Here is a 19,003-nt window from a genome sequence, read left to right on the forward strand (position 1 = left end):
GTTCAGTCATCCGCACCCAGTACAGCTAGCCTTCAATATATTCTTACCTCTGATTGATATCCAAAAATGTTACTAACTGACTTGTTGGATCGGTGGCATCCTATGACGATGCCACGTTGAAAGTCCCTGAGCGCTTCAGTAAGGCCATTCTACCGCCAATGTTGTGACTATGGAGATTGCATGGCCATGTGCTTGATTTTATGCAGCTGAAATAGCCAAATCCACTAATTTGAAGGGGAGTCCACATACTTTCGTAAATATAGTGTACCTTTTGGAATGGGTGCTTCAGAAATCAGCAGTACATCCTTCTCAACAATGAACTCTGGGAGCCTGAGACAATGGAGATTAAAACTTTAACTCCAATAGCATGGTCACATGAAACTGGCATTTTCAAACGCATGCAGACAATGACTCAAGTCTTTATTCATTTCAAAGTGGAAACATAAAACGCATCAAGGCACTCGGGTGCAGAGGACAGCAATACATCTTCATTTCTCCTCATAAGCAATAAATAAGTACTACTATGACTGTACTATTACCGTGTAAACATGTGGTTAGTCCCATTGTACTAGGACTACCCAAAAACCTAGTCAATACTGTTAAAAAGGCACTAACGTACACCATAGTATCTATAAATATCTGCCTCCTAAAATTATTTCATATCACACCAGACAGGACATTTTTTGCACTTCTGTAGACATTGTAAGACATTCAGTCAAAAGACAAACTACTAAAACAATGTAGCAAATTACTTAAATAAAAAAAGAAACCCTCATTCTACATATGTGCAGCAACTCAAACTGCTTAGCTAGATTTTAGCTCGTTATTATCATCATCATCTTGCATGCCTGTAGACAAGATGGATATAGACGAGTCACAAATACAATACAGTAGTAATGTGGGAAATTGCTTATCCGCTTATGTAGAACACACTAAATATGTGCGTCAACGCTAAACGCTTAGCTGAACTAAGTGTGCTGTTGCTTAATGTATAGAAGTGAAAGTACAGTTCATGAAAGTACCGTGGACATGACGTAAAATCTCAAGTGTTGGCTGTTCATTTTTATTCCAATCATTAAATTCATATTGGTATCATGACAACTGACAAGAAAATACCTTTAAGTTAATACCAAACCCTTTGCCTGTTATTCTGCCATTCTACCTCACAGCATTAGTCTAACCATTATTAAGTTTACTTTAAAAACAGAAAGAACACCCCCCCCCCCAAAAAAAGAAGAATATAGCTCTAGCATTAATGAATGTGTTGAAATTACATTCTATTCAACCTCCATGTCTGATACTTCCAGCTCCCCGTCTGACTTCACTGGGGTGAGTTGCAGAGATTGTGAAGTTCCTGCCACTTCTGTTTCTGGGGCAGTATCTGTGGTCAGAGTCACCAACTCCTGGATCTCCTCTTCAGCTGGGGGAGTAGGCTGCTTCTCAGCAACTAAAAATTGAGGATCAATTCAATTTACAGGCATTTAAGAAATTAAGCAATGAAGACAATTAGGACATTCTGCCAATCAGGGCCTAAAATGAACACTGGCCACCCGCCAAATGTTGGTGGACTTTAGACATCTTAGCTGCCAATGCTAAAGTCCACCCACATTTGGCAGGTGGTCAGGGCTCCAGTGTCACCATTTCACTTGCATTTGTGGATAAGAGCGTCTGCTAAATGACTTAAATGTAAATGTAAATTTAAAAATAAAAAAAATAGTCAAGTATGATCACATTTTAGCAAAATTATCATTTTTTTCCCGCTGTAGCGGGAAACACATTTTTAGTAGCGCTGCGCACAGGTGTAAAAGTTGGTCTAATTTACTTTAAACAAAAGTCTACTGAAGTGAGAATTTGTCCTGTTTCTTGGTTATTTACAAGCTAGGTTGTTTTTCAATGTCTGAGTATCAACTGTTTGGGAAGAGAAGACAAAGCGGCTTCTAGTTGGACTCAATCTCACAGGCACAAGCATGACGAGTATCATTACCACAGTAAACTCTCGCCCTCTTAAGGATCAGACCCTTTAAAAAATGTTTTGCCTAAAATGACAAACCCAAATCTAACTGCCTGTAGCTCAGGACCTGAAGCAAGGATATGCATATTCTTAATACTTCAAGTGTTTCCTTTCAAATGGTTTGTGGAAATGTGAAATTAATGTAGGAGAATATAACACATTAGATCTGATAAAAGATAATACAAAGATTTTTTTTTTTGTTACATCATCTTTGAAGTGCAAGAGAAAAGCCACAATGTATTATTCCAGTTTAGGCGCAATTTGGAATTTGGGCACTAAAATGGCAGCAGTGTATGTGCATAGTTTTAGACTGATCCAATGAAACATTTCATTACTGTTCAAATTGTATCAAATCTGCCCAAAATATGCCTAACTGGTTTATTGATACATTTTCAAGTACATAACCGTGCACTCTTCAAACAATAGCATGGTATTATTTCATTGTAATAGCTACTGTAAAATGAACAGAGCAGTTAGATAAATTCTTGTTAAAGGTTTCTGCCCATATCAGATATGTCTGTGTCCTGGGAAATGTTCTTGTTACTCACAACCTCATGCTAATCACTTTAGTTCAACCGTCCCGTGGGGGTGGGGTGGTCACCGAAGATGTTAAAGGGGCAGGTGAACATGTGTCTCATCTGATATTTTGGTTAAATGTAATTAAACAATATACCACATTACTCCTGCCTAGTTATACGTTTGAGAAACATTGCAACGCATGCTCATCCGCTTGTGTTTTGTTGGTGTAATGTGTGAATGTTTTTTTATTTGGGCTACTAAAAAAATCTGAGTGGGTGGTAGATATTTTATTTTTTATTATTATTATTATTATTTTATTTTTTATTTTTTTAAATCAGTGGCTGGCGGCCAGTCAAGTTCTTCCACACAGATCGACAAACCATTTATGTATGGACCTTGTTTGTGCATGGGAGCATTGTCATGCTGAAACAGGAAAGGGCCTACCCCAAACTGTTGCCACAAAGTTAGAAGCACAAAATCGCCTAGAATGTCATTGTATGCTGTAGCGTTAAGATTCCCGTCACTGGAACCAAGGGGCCTAACCCGAACCATGAAAAACAATCCGAGACCATTAGTCCACCACCAAACTTTAGTTGGCACTATGCATTGGGGCAGGTAACTTTCAACAGGCATCTGCCAAACGCAGATATGTCTGTCTGACTGCCAGATGGGAATGTGTGATTAATCACTCCAGAGAAGGCATTTCCACTGCTCCAGAGTCCAATGGCGGCGAGCTTTACACCACTCCAGCCAATGCTTGGCATTGGGCATGGTGATCTTAGACTTGTGTGCAGCTGCTCGGCCCATGGAAAGCCATTTCATGAAGCTCTCGACGAACAGCTGATGCTGCTTCAAGAGGCAGTTTGAAACTCGATATTGAGTGTTGCAACCGAGGACAGACAATTTTTACGAGCTTCAGCACTCGCCGGTCCCGTTCTGTGAGCTTGTGTGGCCTACCACTTCGCAGCGGAGCCGTTGTTGCTCCTGGATGTTTCCACTTCACAATAATAGCACTTCCAGTTAACCGGGGCAGCTCTAGCAGGACAGAAATTAACTTGTTGGTAAGGTGGCATCCTATGACGGTGCCACGTTGAAAGTCACTGAGCTCTTCATTGAGGCCATTCTACGGTCAAAGTTCGTCTACGGCGATTGCATGGCTGTGCGCTAGATTTTAAACACCCGTGTGGCTGAAATAGCCAAATTCACTCATTTGAAGTTGTGTCCACATACTTCTGCATAGATAGTCAATATAGATGTTCACACGGCTACTTAGCGCAACAAGATACTTCTGCATATATAGTGTATCTTGTTGAGCTAAGTAGCCGTGTGAACATCTATATATGCAGAAGTATCTTGTTGAGCTAAGTAGCCGTGTGAACATCTATATATGAGAAGTTATCTTGTTGAGCTAAGTAGCCGTGTGAACATCTATATATGCAGAAGTATCTTGTTGAGCTAAGTAGCCGTGTGAACATCTATATATGCAGAAGTATCTTGTTGAGCTAAGTAGCGTGTGAACATCTATATATGCAGAAGTCTTGTTGAGCTAAGTAGCCGTGTGAACATCTATTGACTATATATGCAGAAGTATCTTGTTGAGCTAAGTAGCCGTGTTGAACTCTATATTGACTATATATGCAGAAGTATCTTGTTGAGCTAAGTAGCCGTGTGAACATCTATATTTGGGAACAAAAATGATGAGGTTGCGCAGAGACATACCTGCAGTAGCGGGGCTCTCATCAGCTTCAGGGGCAGGTGCTGGTTCTACGGGTGCTGGTTCTACGGGTGTTGGCGATGTTGGTATGGGTGCGTGTGAGGGCGTCTTTGCCTCAGCAGTGACCTCAGAGAGTCGGGGGGCTTGGGGTCTGGTCTTTCTCGCAGGATTCAGGACATAACAATATGCACATCTGAAGGCTGAAACGAGACACATAAACCACCATGCCCAAAGCGCACTGTCAACTGAATGATAGTCATACATTTCCAAGTAGACACAGATTCATGTATAATGAAAATGAAACCAATGATATTCCAAGAAGAATTGAGTCAAAGACGCATAAACTCATCAGATCGATGGGTTACACTCGTTTGCATAGTCAATCTAGATGGGCTCTTTTTGCTTACAGAGGCTGGTAGTGGCAGAGGCTTTTAAGAGCTTGATGATATACGGCACTGCCAAATGCTAGAGGGCAAATGAAGGCGCAGTGTTTGATGGAGACTGACAGAGTCGTGTTTCTCTAAATCTTACCAACATATTCAAATTCCTCTTTTAATGCCATGCCGTTATGGGTGAGACACTGCTGGCATATGAGGGCATATCTGGAGGGAGAAAATCTGTTAGAATGCATACATGCAATGAAATTAATAAAGATAATTTTGCTGGTTTTAAAAAATGTAGCAATTGTCACTAGAAATACATTTAACTAAATTCCTATAGCGCTTACATCGGCACAAATACATTTGATTTCCAAAAGCAAATATTTGGGTGACACAAGCGAAAGCTACATTTTACCTATTCTGAGGGCCATCGCCAACAAAGTACTCAATAACCCTGTCCATGGTGCCTCTATCCCGGGGGAGAACAGGTCTGGCCAAGGGTGGGCCTGGAGGGTGCATTCCTGTTATGGCAGACACACATGCACATTAGCTGCACAAAGTCTGTGGTCTCAAAACACAAATCGTCACACTGTGCCAGAGGAGAAGAAAACAGACAAAGCTACAGTTAGCGGCAGAGGACCATGATAAACGGTTGATACGGACAGGTTTTAATAATGACTTGGAAATGGATCTCACTTGCAAAGCACTTGAACGAGAATCCCTGCTGTGTTGCTGAGCAGTAATTAATATAATCTAACATCAAGAGCAATCATAGGAAGATGACTGGTCATTTCTGGGAGACTTGGCAAAGTCTCAGCTTCCTGCTGCTTATTCATTTACCAACATATGGAAACTCTGTGGTGACTCTTTCTATCAAATTGCTTTTCACTTTCAATTTTCCACAAAAGTGCCTGAGTTTCGAGCCATATGAAACATTTGCATGGTGTGCCCATGCCAAACGCAATTTTACCTGGCATTAGAAAGGCATTTAGTAAGATTTCAGTACCAATGCCCAGAGAACAAATGCCAGCCTACCTAATTAATCATAGTTAAAGTGATCTTGGCTCTTGTACACCTCAGTTGGCATTCCACATGGCAATTACACCATGTTGCTTTCTCTGGGAAAGCAAACAGTCTTTAACGGTTTGCCCTCTTTCGCATTTCCTATGAAGTGTCCAAGGCCAGACCACATGTTTACATAAGAGTAAATATACACTTAACATAAACTGACAGTAGCTAGGTTTCCATCCAATGGGCGACAGATTTTAATGTTGTAAAAGATTGTAAAATCTGCATAAAAACTACATAGGCGTTTTCCCACGAGATGACCCATCAAACTGACTTGTTGTGGATAAATGGTTGTGCGTGTTGATGTAGTGCACATAAAAATTACTTCTGCGGTTAAATTCCTATGTACCTAATAAAAAAAATACAAGTTAAATGGTTTCAAATCATATTTTTCAACTCTACTACTGGTTGTCACAACAAATGTGTTGGGAAGCGAATGAGCCCACGCTGGTTTTCGCGCATGTGCTCTAGCCAACAGCGGATTTCACATGACTGGGCAGGAGCGCAACCATGGGTGGGCCTGGGAGGGCATAGCAAACAGAATTAGTCCCCCCCCCACAAAAGGGCTTTATTACAGACAGAAATACTCCTCAGTTTCATCAGCTGTCCGGTTGGCTGGTCTCAGACAATCCCGCATGTGAAGATGCCGGATGTGGATGTCCTGGGCTGGCTTGGTTACACGTGGTCTGCAGTTGTGAGGCTGGTTGGACGTACTGCCAAATTCTCTAAAACGACATTGTAGGCAGCTTATGGTAAAAAGACTAACATTAAATTCTCTGGCAAGAGCTCTGGCGGACATTCCTGCAGTCAGCATGCCAATTGCACGCAGCTTCAAAAGTGTGGCATTGTGTTGTGTGACAAAACTGCAGATTTTATGGTGGCCTTCTGTCCTCAGCACAAGGTGCACCTGTGTAATGATCATGCAGTTTATCAGCTTCTTGATATGACACACCTGTCAGGTGGTTGGATTATCTTGTCAATGGGAAGTCTCACTAATAGGGATGTAAACAATTGTGCCCAATTTGAGAGAAATTAGCTTTTTGTGCGTATAGAACATTTCTGTGATCATTTATTTCAGCTCATGAAACCAACACTTCACTTGTTGCGTTTATATTTTTGTTCAGTATAATTTAATCCGTAGCCTAATAAAGAAAAAGCTTTCCAGAGTTGTCGTGTGATTACCACACAACATATCATCACGTGACTTTATTACATAATTAATTTTACAGACAAAAAGACACCACCTTGTCTAGCGTATTTTGTTTTGTCTACATTTGGAAAGTTTAATGACAAGTCTGCTGTTTCCTTCAGGCCTGTCATGACTTCTTTTAATCCTACATGTACTTCACTCGCATAAAAAGGTTTGATAGAAACCTGGCTAGTGTCAGGTTTAGTTTGGAATCACCCTTGGTTGTGAGAAATCTTAATGAAAATACTTTAAATTTGTTTTGAATTGGAACAAATTTGATGCTGAAAATGGCCCTAAAATCTAGGTACAATTTCATACCTATTGACTTTGTTAACCATTATCGCTTCTTCTCTGGAGCAAGCTTGACCTTCGGTTTGTTTTACGGCAAACCCTACCATATTGGATTCAAATACTACACTTAATTGGTCATAACTACCATTTGTAAAACAAACTGTCATACGTGTACTGTTTAAAAAAAAGAAAAAAAAAGTCCCATCCCTGAAGGACTGGTGAGACAGGGATGGGTAAATCACCTTAAAATCGACCACATTATGATGTGGTCCCCGTGTGCAGCTAACTCACCCACTCCTGGAACAGGTGTGCCAGGGGTCATGGGCCTCTTCATCAAGCTCTGCTGAGCAGCCTCAGACGACAGGATTCTCTCTGGGGGTCCTCCAGGAGCTGAGTGGAGGGGCGGTCCTGCATGGGTGGCCCCTGGTGCCAGAAGAGGACGTGCTGCAGCAGGAGTCACCGCCACCGGGGGCCGAGGAGTGACATGCCGCTGACGGAGTTCTAATGGAGGAAACAATGCAGGGATTATGTTTATCAGTGGTCTGCAACGCAAGCACATGAAAGGCCTTAATATATCTAGCCAACTATATTACCTTGGCCAGGTTTTGGAGTCATAGGTGTTCCACTTGGAATAGATTCTGGCACCTTCAAATTGGAAACAAGATTTGAAGGATACTTTCAAGGTTAATTATAGCGGCCGGTAGACTAGCGGTTAAGAGCGTTGGGGGGGGGTATTCAAAGAATTAGTGGGCTCAGAGGAAGATGGAATACTCACCTTTGTCTTTGAATCAGGATCAAATCTCTCCAAAATAATTTTTGCGGTTTTATATGTTTCAGTCTCCATCACCTCTAGAAGCTGTTGGACAGAAACAGTTCATATTTTCAATGTAAAAGGAAATGAAAAGGGCAAATACAGCACAAATTGAAAGTCACATTGATTTGTTACACCTGTTTGGGTTATTAAAAAAAAAAAAAAAAACCTGTCAAACATCATAGTATTCATCTTCAGGCAAGCATTGGAGTATTGAGTCAAGGATTGGTGTTCCAGTTAACCCCTTTGACTACGCAGGTTTCTATTCAAGACGCTTATGTTTGATCTGTTAATTGACTAATGATGTTATGACACGTCACCATTCCATACATTTAATTCTGTTCAAATCCAACGAGTAATGAAGACATCAATGATGACTAATGTCGTACCTTCCATATCACCATTAATCAAATTAAAAAGAGCAAGTGAACACACTAATTGATTTCTTGAAATAATGAACTGTTTTAAAAACAGGTGGGTCCTACGACCCACATCTATCCTGTCATGCATCTGCACAGATCAGGGCCCATAAACACAAAGCGTCTCAGAGTAGGCGTGCTGATCTAAGATCTGTTCATACAAATCTTATTCATTATGATCTAAAAGACAAAACTGATGCTAGCTCAGCACTCCTACTCTGAGAAGCTTTGTGGATACAGGCCCAAGTCTTTACAGTGCCTGGAAAAATGTTAAACATATCAATATGATGCGTTGGTGTTTGAAGTATGTTGATATTTTCAACTAGATGTTTCTTCGCCAGTCTTATGAAACTCCACAAAATGAGCTACCTACAAAAGTCAAAATGGCAGCCAGACCAACAATCTATCACTGCAATGTTGAAGGTTTTGAAAATAAAAGTAGCCGTAGGTAGCCTACATCCTTTAAAAAGGCCCAATGCAGCCATTTTTTTATTTTTAACATCAATATCAAATAATTTCTAGGTACAAATTTAGTACCTTATTGGGATATATTTCCTTTTTAAGGGGAAAAATAGCTTTTTGGCAAAACTATTGCTCAAGAAAGAATTTTGTTAGGGCTGTCTGGGACTGGTTTGAGTGGGGAGGGGGAAAACAAAAAACTAGCTGTAGGCAGAGAGGTTTGTAACTCTTGGTATAGTGGGGCGGCAGGTAACCTAGTGGTTAGCGCATTGGGCCAAGGATATAGCTCAGTCGAGGTTGCGACACCAGGAATTAAAGAGTGTAGCAAATTCGGGGGCCTGACAAGGTAAAAATCTGTCGTTCTGCCCCTGAACAACGCAGTTAACCCACTTCCTAGGCCATCATTGCAAATAAGAATTTGTTTAACTGACTTGCCTAGTTAAATAAAAAATAAAAAAATAAAAATTGTTCTATTAACCAATTTACTGCATGGTGATGTCACCATGGAAAGCAGAAACTCCCACCAACGAAAAACTGCTGATTAGAAGGTCCTGTGTAGATTGAATTTTCAACAAGCAACTATCAGGAAATAACACTGATAAAAATGTTCACACTTTCAGTCTTAGTTTCATCAGCTGTACAATCTGATATAACACACAGAAATTAATTTTGACTGCATTGGGCCTTTAAAGCTGGAATCTTTAATGGTAAAATAGCCCTGTCAATTTGCGATATTACACCAAAGTTAATGCAAACAACCAACGTTTTATGTACTGCATAAACATTTTGCAATGCTGCACGACGCTCCTCAGCTCGGCAACCAATAGAGCAGCCAGGTGTTTGAGCAACTTCATGTCAAGGAAATACCAAATATTGCTAATTGTTTACGAAAAATAAGAATTACACGCACTACTTCAATAATGGAGTGTGAAAATCCATCAGCCATAATTATTGAAAGTTATTAGTCATGAGATGACAAGCAATTTCTCAGATTTATTTCCTTCTAGCACTTTCCTTTTAGCAGAGTGCTTAACCAAGTAAAGTCTTTATGCAAATTAATGGCTACCTGCATTGATTTTAGATTATTTATTAGGTGTAGCAATTATTTAAGCAGTGCTATAAAAGCTCAATAATAGCAAGGCGCCACATGTAGACTCCTGCAAAACTTAGGTACGACAGCCTGTAAGTGTTCATCTCAATATAGAGGAAAATGCCAGATTAAGCCCACATAAAATAAGTTACAGGATGTAAAAATGGATAATGATTTTTTGAAGTGCAGACATCTCAGCTCTTTCATATGACACCTTCACAAATGATTAGGGGATCCACATTGTTTTTCACCCTTTTAAAGATAAGGGATCAGCTATGGTGGAATCGAATTGCAGTCTAGACGATGTTCACCCAATCAAAAGCAACCCTGAGAAAAAGTGAATTTACCATTTTTCGTTTTTGTGATTTGAGGTCCTCCAATTTTTCATCTGAAACAAAAAATGACATTTGAGTGATTATACCAAAAGCAGAATGTCAAATAAAATTGTATTAGTCACATGCGCCAAATACAGATGTAGCAGACCTTAGTGAAATGCTTACTTACGAGCCCCTAAACAACAATGCAGTAAAAAAAAAGACTACGTATAGATAACAGAGATTAGCAGTGGTGTCATAATGATGAGGCAGAGGTAAATAAAGTTCAAAGCACATACTGTTTTTTTCTGTTCTTCTTTTAAAAAGAGTGCGCAGCCCCTTTCGAAGGAGCCATACACTGTTGAAAGAACAATTAGAACCTCAATTGCAGGTTCAGTAACAAACTATTAGTAGTTATAGCAATCCATTTCATTAGAAATGTTTTTAAATGGCTATACTTACAATAGTGGAAATACTACAAAAGGAAGGACCAATATGACCTTTCCAATCATCTGTTCAGGGAGGTACCAAAGATACACAATTATGCTAGCCATCAGGTAAAGAAGAGATGAGTACTGAAGCAGTCTCCACACCCATAACTTCAACTGTTTTTGATACAGTTCTTGACATTCCTCACAAGCCTGGATATCCTGTAAAAAACAATGATCATGCTCCTCAAAAAACCCACATTGAATATAGCCCAGCTCTCTCTCACTATAAACTGACAAAAGAAGTTTAGTATTCCCAAATTATAATACTAATATCAGAACTTTTAGTTATCCAACATAACCCTATGGCTACAAGTATGTCAATACTGTACCTCGTGTGTATGATGAATACATAAACAACCAGCATAAAGCCAAACATCAATACAATAGAAGTGTTGGAACCTGGACTGTGGCATAACATTTGGAAACATATGACTTTTCCATCCTTCCTCTTGTGATCTTGACAAAAGCCTATGTATTCAACGCAGGCTTAAATCAGACTGCATTACCAACTTATCTTTCCTTTATATTTAGACGGAAAGGAAACACCTTTGGTTCTCGGTGTTGATTAACCTCACCCCCAAAAATATCAGTTGGTGGACAGCGTAGCGACCTATCCTCCGCTGGTGCTAGGAACCATGTGTGTCTGTCACTCTACTGGACATTGGTTCCAGTGGTCTAAACATCGAGCGAGACAGGGTCTGTATAATGTAACAAGGTCAATCTCTAGTCTAGAGCAAGTTCCCAAAATACTCTTGATCAACGCCATCTTGAGGGAGTGTAGAGGCTAAAAATATTTTTTCAAAAAGCAGAAACACATACCTTATCAATTCCTTCCAAAACCTCTACAGTTGATGGCTTAGTCTGTTCAAAGAAAAATAAATGAGATACAATTAGAGATTGAAGACTTGCGTTAAGTTCAGTTTTACAAAAGCAAGGTACCATCCATAGGTTATGACCATTGACGCATAGGCTTATTTTCTGGAATTTTGAGGGTCCCTACATTGTCTTCCAGTTTGCGTAAGTTCAAAGTACTGCATGTTCCCACCAAATGTTCCCATTCAGAACACAACTTCTGAAAAATAGTACTGTCCATTCATCTAGATATGTGCAGATTGTTGCTTCTCTTGAAGAAATGCAAGAGAAGTATTGAGTCATTGTAGTATTTATAAAAAATTTAAAAAATTAAACAAACTTGTGATGAACAAACCTTTCATTCAAAAGCACTTGCATTTCCACTTGAGGTATAAAATATGCTGTTCATTACAGGACATAGCTGGGGCCACTAATACAAATAAATGCACTCGCTGCTGTACGTCACTTTGGATAAAATTGTCTGCTAAACCGTATATAGGCCTATAGTATCATCATTAGATTTACCATTATCATTTTGATATGATAACAATGCTATTGTCCATTACCCCTTAAAACAGCATTTGTTTTTAGGAAGTGCTAAATAGCAAAGCCATAACATGTGAAAGCAGAGGTTTTTATCTTTCCTGTCCCATGCATGGACATTTTGCACTAAACAGAGCTCCAACAAGTGAACGATCACTGGACTTGAATTACATATCGGCCAATGAGTATCACCCACGCATTCTCCTCTATACTAGAAGAAAATGACAATGTTATTTCAGACATATACACTGCCAAGCAATGTAGACAGACCGAGTCAACTAATCCCTTTCACGACTTAACATCCAATGAAAGATCTTCAGTGTGTTTGTGAGCATTGCAGAGCACTTCTTTAACGCCGCACTATTTAAATGTCAAACAAGTTACGCCATACATTCTATAGCAGGGATGGGCAACTTTGATGGGGGTGGGGGCCACACATTTTGAACTCACGAGGGCCTGCTTGGCTCACGGGTCTGCATACCCCACAGCCATACCCAAACATGCAGTCAACTGATTTGTGCAACTAACTCATTTGTGCAGGTAAACTACTTCACTCTTAACTAAATGCATAATACTAGTACCTAGGACCAACCCCTAAGTGAAATTTGGTTGCTCTCCCCCCAGGATAGTTTTTTTGATTTAAAGTACATTTCCTGCAATTATACAAATTTTTTCATAGGGCGTAGAGAAAGTTTTACTGCAAAAAAAGTATAATAAAGCGCAGTTTTACATCTAATTTCCTTCAATTCCACAAATTTTGCCATGACTTATACCATGCTAAAGTAAAGACTGTGCATCTCTGGGCGATGAACTACCGCTTCCCTGGGTCATTTCATGTGTGTATCTGAGCTATTGCAGTTTAAGCAGGCAGCAGTTGGGCCGGTATGACGTAGCATTATGATAAGGCTGTGCTCACTACACTGGAAGTAAACAGGAGGACTTTAAGATAGCAAAAACGTCTATCATACATGTCAGATTTCAATACTGGCCCATGTCATAATGCAGTTTGAACATGGTGAGAATATAGACTCCTAAATTGACAGTGCAGTTTTAGACGATTTTACAGCTAACTAGCTACTTCACGTGCGGATATTGACTTTGGTATTATTGCGTGTGGCTACGTACCTAGCTAGCTAGCCCATAGAGCATTGTTGGATTTGTCGTAAACTTCAGCTGCAAGAGATTTCCACAACAATTTTCACATTACTACCAACAGTATAACGACAAAATTAAACATTTGTTTACAAAAGATATTGTCCTCACATATTAGTGGTATGTAACACTGTAAATGATAGGATTTTTTCCTTTAATATGTTATCAGAGAGACAGACAAAAAGAAAAAGAAATAAATCAATGGGGTACCCTGGAGGTCAGGGCCCCTGGGCACATGCCCGGTCAGTATAAGGCCATGATTACTACAAGTTTAGATAACTGGCTAGACTAACTTCCCAATCTACATTTTTTTTAGCTGACATGGGTAATTGAGTGACCAACATCAGCAAACTGCTGATGCACAACCAAATTTCAAAATTGCACCTTGTGTAATCTACTACTCTAACTCTAAACAGTAAACTGAGAGCCAACGGAGTTCCAAAAAAAAAATGTAATAATTTAATGCTTATTCAATCTATACATCAGTGGAGGCTGATGAGGGGAGGACGGCTCACAATAATGGCTGGAACAGAGCGAATGGAATCAAACACATTGAAGCCATGTACTTGTTGTATTTGATACAATTCCAACTTTTCCACTCCAGCCACTCCCCAATTAAGGTGCCACTAACCTACTGTGATACATATCACCGAGAGGAAAACACAGGTTATGCAATACATACCCTAAACCGGGATATTACAACCCCCATGTTGAGGACCAAATGGAGTCAGTCTTTTTAGAGCCCTTTGATTTTTGAAGGCCCCCAGTGGAATTCACCTGCTGACAAAAATGTACTGTTAGCTAATCTCAGTCTACATTCCTATCAAATCAAAATATAAGCAACCAATTATTGTGCAAGAAAGGTAGCTGATGATAGGTAGCTGATGATAATGCATGTGTGTGTCCAATTTACTGACACTGTGAATTCACTTGAGTGTGGGACTCAAGATCCATAACGTTACCAACTTTTGAAAGCATTATTCTTGATTGACATATTGGCTAAATTACATACATTAGCTAGCTAATTCCAAAGTGGGTCACATGACGCATGTGTTTACCTGTCCAGGATTCATCAAGAGTGTAGCGTATGTTTTGAAGCGAGCAAGCAACAGTTTGATGCGTGTCCAAAGGCACAATAACAGAACAATTTTGGAATGTATAGACTCTAGTTAAGCCTCGAATAAGCTAACTACAGCAGACGCACCGCTCTAAATTTGGAAACTTCGCTCGACCACAGCGAGATGCTGTGAAGTTAGCAACACATTACCTCGTTTAATTTATGATGCATTTCTTAAAATTGGTTGACGGTACCGTTCACATTGCCCAGAAAAACAAAATGCACACTGTGACATAGACAACCAAATGTGTGCATGAAATAGCTAAACGGCACACTGCGTTGGAGTTAGCTAAGTACGAGTTAGTATACACAAGCTAATTTAGCTAGCTAACTAGGGTGTTCAACATCAAACGACATAACTCGCTAGCCAATTCGACCTTCTTGCAGAGAAGGGGAAAACTAGCTAGTTAGCTACTAAATTGACCAACTCAAAAGTGTCAAGTTGCAGCGTTCTAACCATCGTTGTTCTAGCTAGCAACTTTAGCTTCATGCAACTTTAAACTAGCAGTCGCTATTTCAGCTAGACACTTAATCGAAAACGCGATTCAATATCAAGGAACACACTTTTTTCTGCTAACACTGGCGTTTACAACTAATTCTGAAGCAATTTACCTGGACAATATTTATGTCCGAAGTTCATCTGTGACTGAAACAAAATTACCTCTATATTGTTGCTTATATATTAGGGGCGGAAGAACACGCGCGACCCACTTCTGACGTCAGAAGCCACGCAAACGTGTCCCTAACCGCAGATCCAGGGTCGGTTTATGTGAGTTCACATAATACCGCATACGCTGTAACGTTGGCCATGCTGGCTTCACCACGTGACAGGGGACTTCGTGTCAGTGATTTTTTTTAGCAAACTCGTAATGGCTCCTCCAAACTGTAACGTGTTGCCATATGAGCATGTTGTTTTACTAAGTGCAAAGTAATTGGACACAAAGTTACTCACGCGAGGTGGGCAAATGTGGCTACCCCATACCTCCATTTCTAAACAATCAGCCCATAAAAATGCAAGACACATTTGAATAGTTAAAGAGCGACTGACACTAAAAAGCAAGGTACCCCTTTGAAAATGATCTTTGTGGCATCGATATGAGTCATACACACTTATTGTAGTGTCAAAATTTACTACAACGTGTAAATAGGATCATTTTGGTTACAAAGTCAGTCAGTGTCTTCTAAAACGGTTTTTGGAACCTCACTGCATCACAATCAGTAAATGAAGGTTGGGTTTGGATTACAATTATGTCAACAAATCATGCCCCCTTTTGCAAAGCTCCACGTGCAAATCAGCACTCCGCCCACTTCACTTCCCCTCTTTTAATACTTTTCTCTTCAATCACTTAAAAAAAACGTTTACTTAAAAACTGGATATAAAATTATCCTCCATCATTAAGACACTGGAACATTATTATTTAAATATTTAAAAATTGAAGATGTGGGCAACAGAGAAAATCAGAATAGTGCATTTTTTTTGTTTTATTTAACTTGGCAAGTCAGTTAAGAACAAATTCTTATTTACAATGATGGCCTACACCAGCCAAACCCGGAAGACGCTGGACCAATTCCGTACTGCCCAGTGGGACTCCCAAATCACGGCTGGTTGTGATACAGCCTGGATTTCAACCAGGGTTTCTGTAGTGATGTCTCTAGCACTGAGTGGTGTGTATGGCAGTCATATATGAAGCCATAAATCAAACACTGGAGATACAGTGCCTAAGGAAAGCATTCAGACCCCTTGACTTATTCCACATTTTGTTACGTTACAGCCTTATTCTAAAATGGATTAAATAAAAACATTTCCTCATCAATTTACACACAATTCCCCATAATGACAAAGCAAAAACAATTTTTTAAATGTTTTGCAAATGTATTAAAAATAATAAACAGGAATACCTTATTCACAAAATATTCAGACCCTTTGCTATGAGACTCGAAATTGAGCTCAGGTGCATCCTGTTTCCACTGATCATCCTTGAGATGTTTCTACAACTTGATTGGAGTCCACCTGTGGTAAATTCAATTGATTGGACATGATTTGGAAAGGCACACATCTGTCTATATAAGGTCCCACAGTTGACAGTGCATGTCAGAGCAAAAACCAAGCCATGAGGTCAAAGGAATTGTCCGTACAGCTCAGATACAGGATTGTGTCGAGGCACAGATCTGAGGAAGAGTACAAAAACATTTCTGCAGCATTGAAGGTCCCCAAGAACACAGTGGCCTCCTTCATTCTTAAATGGAAGAAGTTTCGAACCACCAAGGCTCTTCCTAGAGCTGTCCGCCCGGCCAAACTGACCAATCAGGGGAGAAGGGGCTTGGTCAGGGAGGTGACCAAGAACCCAATGGTCACTCTGACAGAGATCCAGAGTTCCTCTGTGGAGGTGGGAGAACCTTCCAGAAGGACAAACATCTCTGCAGCACTCCATCAATCAGGCCTTTATGGTAGCGTGGCCAGACAGAAGCCACTCCTCAGTAAAAGACACATGGCAGCCAGCTTGGGCTTTTCCAAACGGCACCTAAAGGACTCTCAGACCATAAGAAACAAGATTCTCTGGTCTGATGAAACCAAGATTGAACACTTTGGCCTGAATGCCAAGCTTCACGTGTGGAGACAACCTGGCACCATCCCTTCGGTGTAGCATGGTGGTGGCAGCATCATGCTGTGGAGATGTTTTTCAGTGGCAGGGACTGGGAGACTAGTCAGGATCGAGTGAAAGCTGAACGGAGCAAAGTACAGAGATCCTTGATGAAAATCTGCTCCAGAGCACTCAGGACCTCTGACTGGGTTGAAGGTTCACCTTCCAATAGGACAACGACCCTAAGCACACAGCCAAAACAACGCAGGAGTGGCTTCGAGAAAAGTGTCTGAATGTCTTTGAGTGGCCCAGCCAGAGCTCCGGCTTGAACCCGATCAAACATCTCTGGACAGCCCTGAAAATAGCTGTGCTGCAACGCTCCCCATCCAACCTGACAGAGCTTGAGAGGATCTGCAGAGAAGAATTCGAGAAACTCCCAAAATACAGGTGTGCCAAACTTGTAGCGTCATACCCAAGAAGACTCGAGGCTGAAATCGCTGCCAAAGGTGCTTCAACAAAGTACTGAGTAAAGGGTCTGAATACTTAAGTAAATGTGCTATTTCTGTTTTTATTTTTAAATAAATTTGCAAAAAATTCAAAACCAGTTTTTGCTTTTTCGTTGTAAGGTATCGTGTGTACAGTAGATTGATGAAGGGAAAAAAACAATTTAATCCATTTTAGAATAAGGCTGTAACAAAATGTGATAAAAGTCAAGGGGTCTGAATACTTTCCGAATGCACTGTACACTTAGTATTACTTTCTTGGCTTATGCATATCCCACTGGCATATTTTATAATTTATGCAGCATTATACAAGACATTTTGGACTCACCTGGTTGTGCTCACTTGAACAGGAAGGTGGCGCGGCGGTCCTTCTTGATGGCTCTAGAAGAGGCCCGATATTCCGACTTGGAATTCCGAGTTGGATGACCGTTCAAAATTATTTTCCCAGTCGAAGCAAGTTTTATCCCAGTTTTCTTGAACTCACTGTCTGAAATGTCCAAGTTTCCAGTTGTATTGAACACGGCAGAAGACATGCTGGATTGACTGCATGGCCAATGTATTCAAACTTTACTGGCCCATGGCGTTACCCCCTTTTTTGTGATATCCAATTTTTAGTTACGATCATGTCTTATCGGACTCGGCGAAGGTCGGGAGCCAAGCCATACTGCTTCTTGACACACTGCTCGCTTAACCCGGAAGCCAGCCGGACCAATGTGTCGTAGGAAACACTGTCAAACTGATGACCGAAGTCAGCTTGCAGGCACCCGGCCCGCCACAAGTAGACATTAGAGCACGATAAGGCAAGGACATCCTGGCCGGCCAAACTCTCCCTTAACCCGGACGACGCTGGGCCAATTGTGCGCCGCCTCATGGGTCTGCCGGTCACAGCCGTCTGTGACACAACCTGGGATCGAACCCGGTGCTGCAGTGACGCCTTAGCATTCATTGTTGAATTTGCAATTTCCAACTTGAACATTTTATGGCCGATGAGCGCCGATACGTTTTTATCTATAATTTCTCTTCATATGACAAGGATTGAAAAGGATTTGCCAGTAGATTGCCGACTTGATGCATGATGATGACTGCATGCTAGCTAAGATTTTGAAAGTATGATGTTGACATGATCAGTCCAATCAAAGCTACAGTAGATATAACGTGATTTAACAATTGTATCTGTGGCCATTGGCCTTGAGCCACCTTGGATGGGCACTTCTGATGTAAGTCTATTGCAGCACTCAAGGGGCTTGAATTTTCGAGCTCTACCTGTAGATTTTGAGGTGACGTAGTGTCCCCATGAGTGACAGAACACTGAGCCAATCACGGCGCAACTAGAGAACATTACCAACCCCTACGCTCTGTATTTTCCGCTGACTGCCCCACCACCACAGAAAGCACTGAGTTAGACAAAAACACCTGCATTTTGGAGCTGCCTTACTCAAGAAAGCAAAAAGAGACCATGTTTGTATGCGGCTTTATTGAGTCAATGATTATTTATTTT

At 40.6% G+C, this 19,003-nt stretch overlaps 1 protein-coding gene across 7 annotated transcripts; it reads right to left on the reverse strand.

Annotated features, from left to right (window-relative positions):
* Nucleotides 1-399: 399 nt before the first annotated feature.
* On the reverse strand, nucleotides 400-15,138 carry LOC111975367 (endoplasmic reticulum junction formation protein lunapark-A). 7 transcript variants are annotated; one of them, XM_024003660.2, is made up of 13 exons: nucleotides 15,033-15,138; nucleotides 13,986-14,083; nucleotides 11,576-11,617; nucleotides 10,728-10,915; nucleotides 10,565-10,623; nucleotides 10,299-10,339; nucleotides 7,948-8,028; nucleotides 7,766-7,817; nucleotides 7,464-7,673; nucleotides 5,040-5,145; nucleotides 4,776-4,846; nucleotides 4,250-4,444; nucleotides 400-1,447 (listed from the first exon to the last, which is right to left on the reverse strand). In XM_024003660.2, exons 2-13 carry the CDS (start codon nucleotides 14,010-14,012, stop codon nucleotides 1,278-1,280), a joined length of 1,242 nt encoding a protein of 413 aa, XP_023859428.1. In that variant the 5' UTR covers nucleotides 14,013-14,083; nucleotides 15,033-15,138; the 3' UTR covers nucleotides 400-1,277. The 7 variants fall into 7 exon arrangements, with proteins under 7 accessions (XP_023859428.1, XP_023859383.1, XP_023859392.1 ...); XM_024003615.2 differs by having other exon boundaries at nucleotides 4,776-4,861; XM_024003624.2 differs by having other exon boundaries at nucleotides 4,776-4,861; nucleotides 13,986-14,080; nucleotides 15,033-15,119.
* Nucleotides 15,139-19,003: the final 3,865 nt, after the last annotated feature.

This window comes from Salvelinus sp. IW2-2015, linkage group LG2 (assembly GCF_002910315.2).
Source record: "Salvelinus sp. IW2-2015 linkage group LG2, ASM291031v2, whole genome shotgun sequence".
Lineage (NCBI taxonomy): Eukaryota > Metazoa > Chordata > Actinopteri > Salmoniformes > Salmonidae > Salvelinus > Salvelinus sp. IW2-2015.

Excerpts from the sequence above, each read along its gene's own strand:
- LOC111975367 (XM_024003615.2), bottom strand. The coding sequence starts at position 14,012 with ATGGGGGTTGTAATATCCCGGTTTAGG. Across the intron at positions 11,618-13,985 it reads TTGTAATATCCCGGTTTAGG|ACTAAGCCATCAACTGTAGA; the intron begins GTATGTATTGCA and ends TTCTTTGAACAG. Across the intron at positions 10,624-10,727 it reads TTTGTAGTATTTCCACTATT|TGTATGGCTCCTTCGAAAGG; the intron begins GTAAGTATAGCC and ends TTCTTTCAACAG.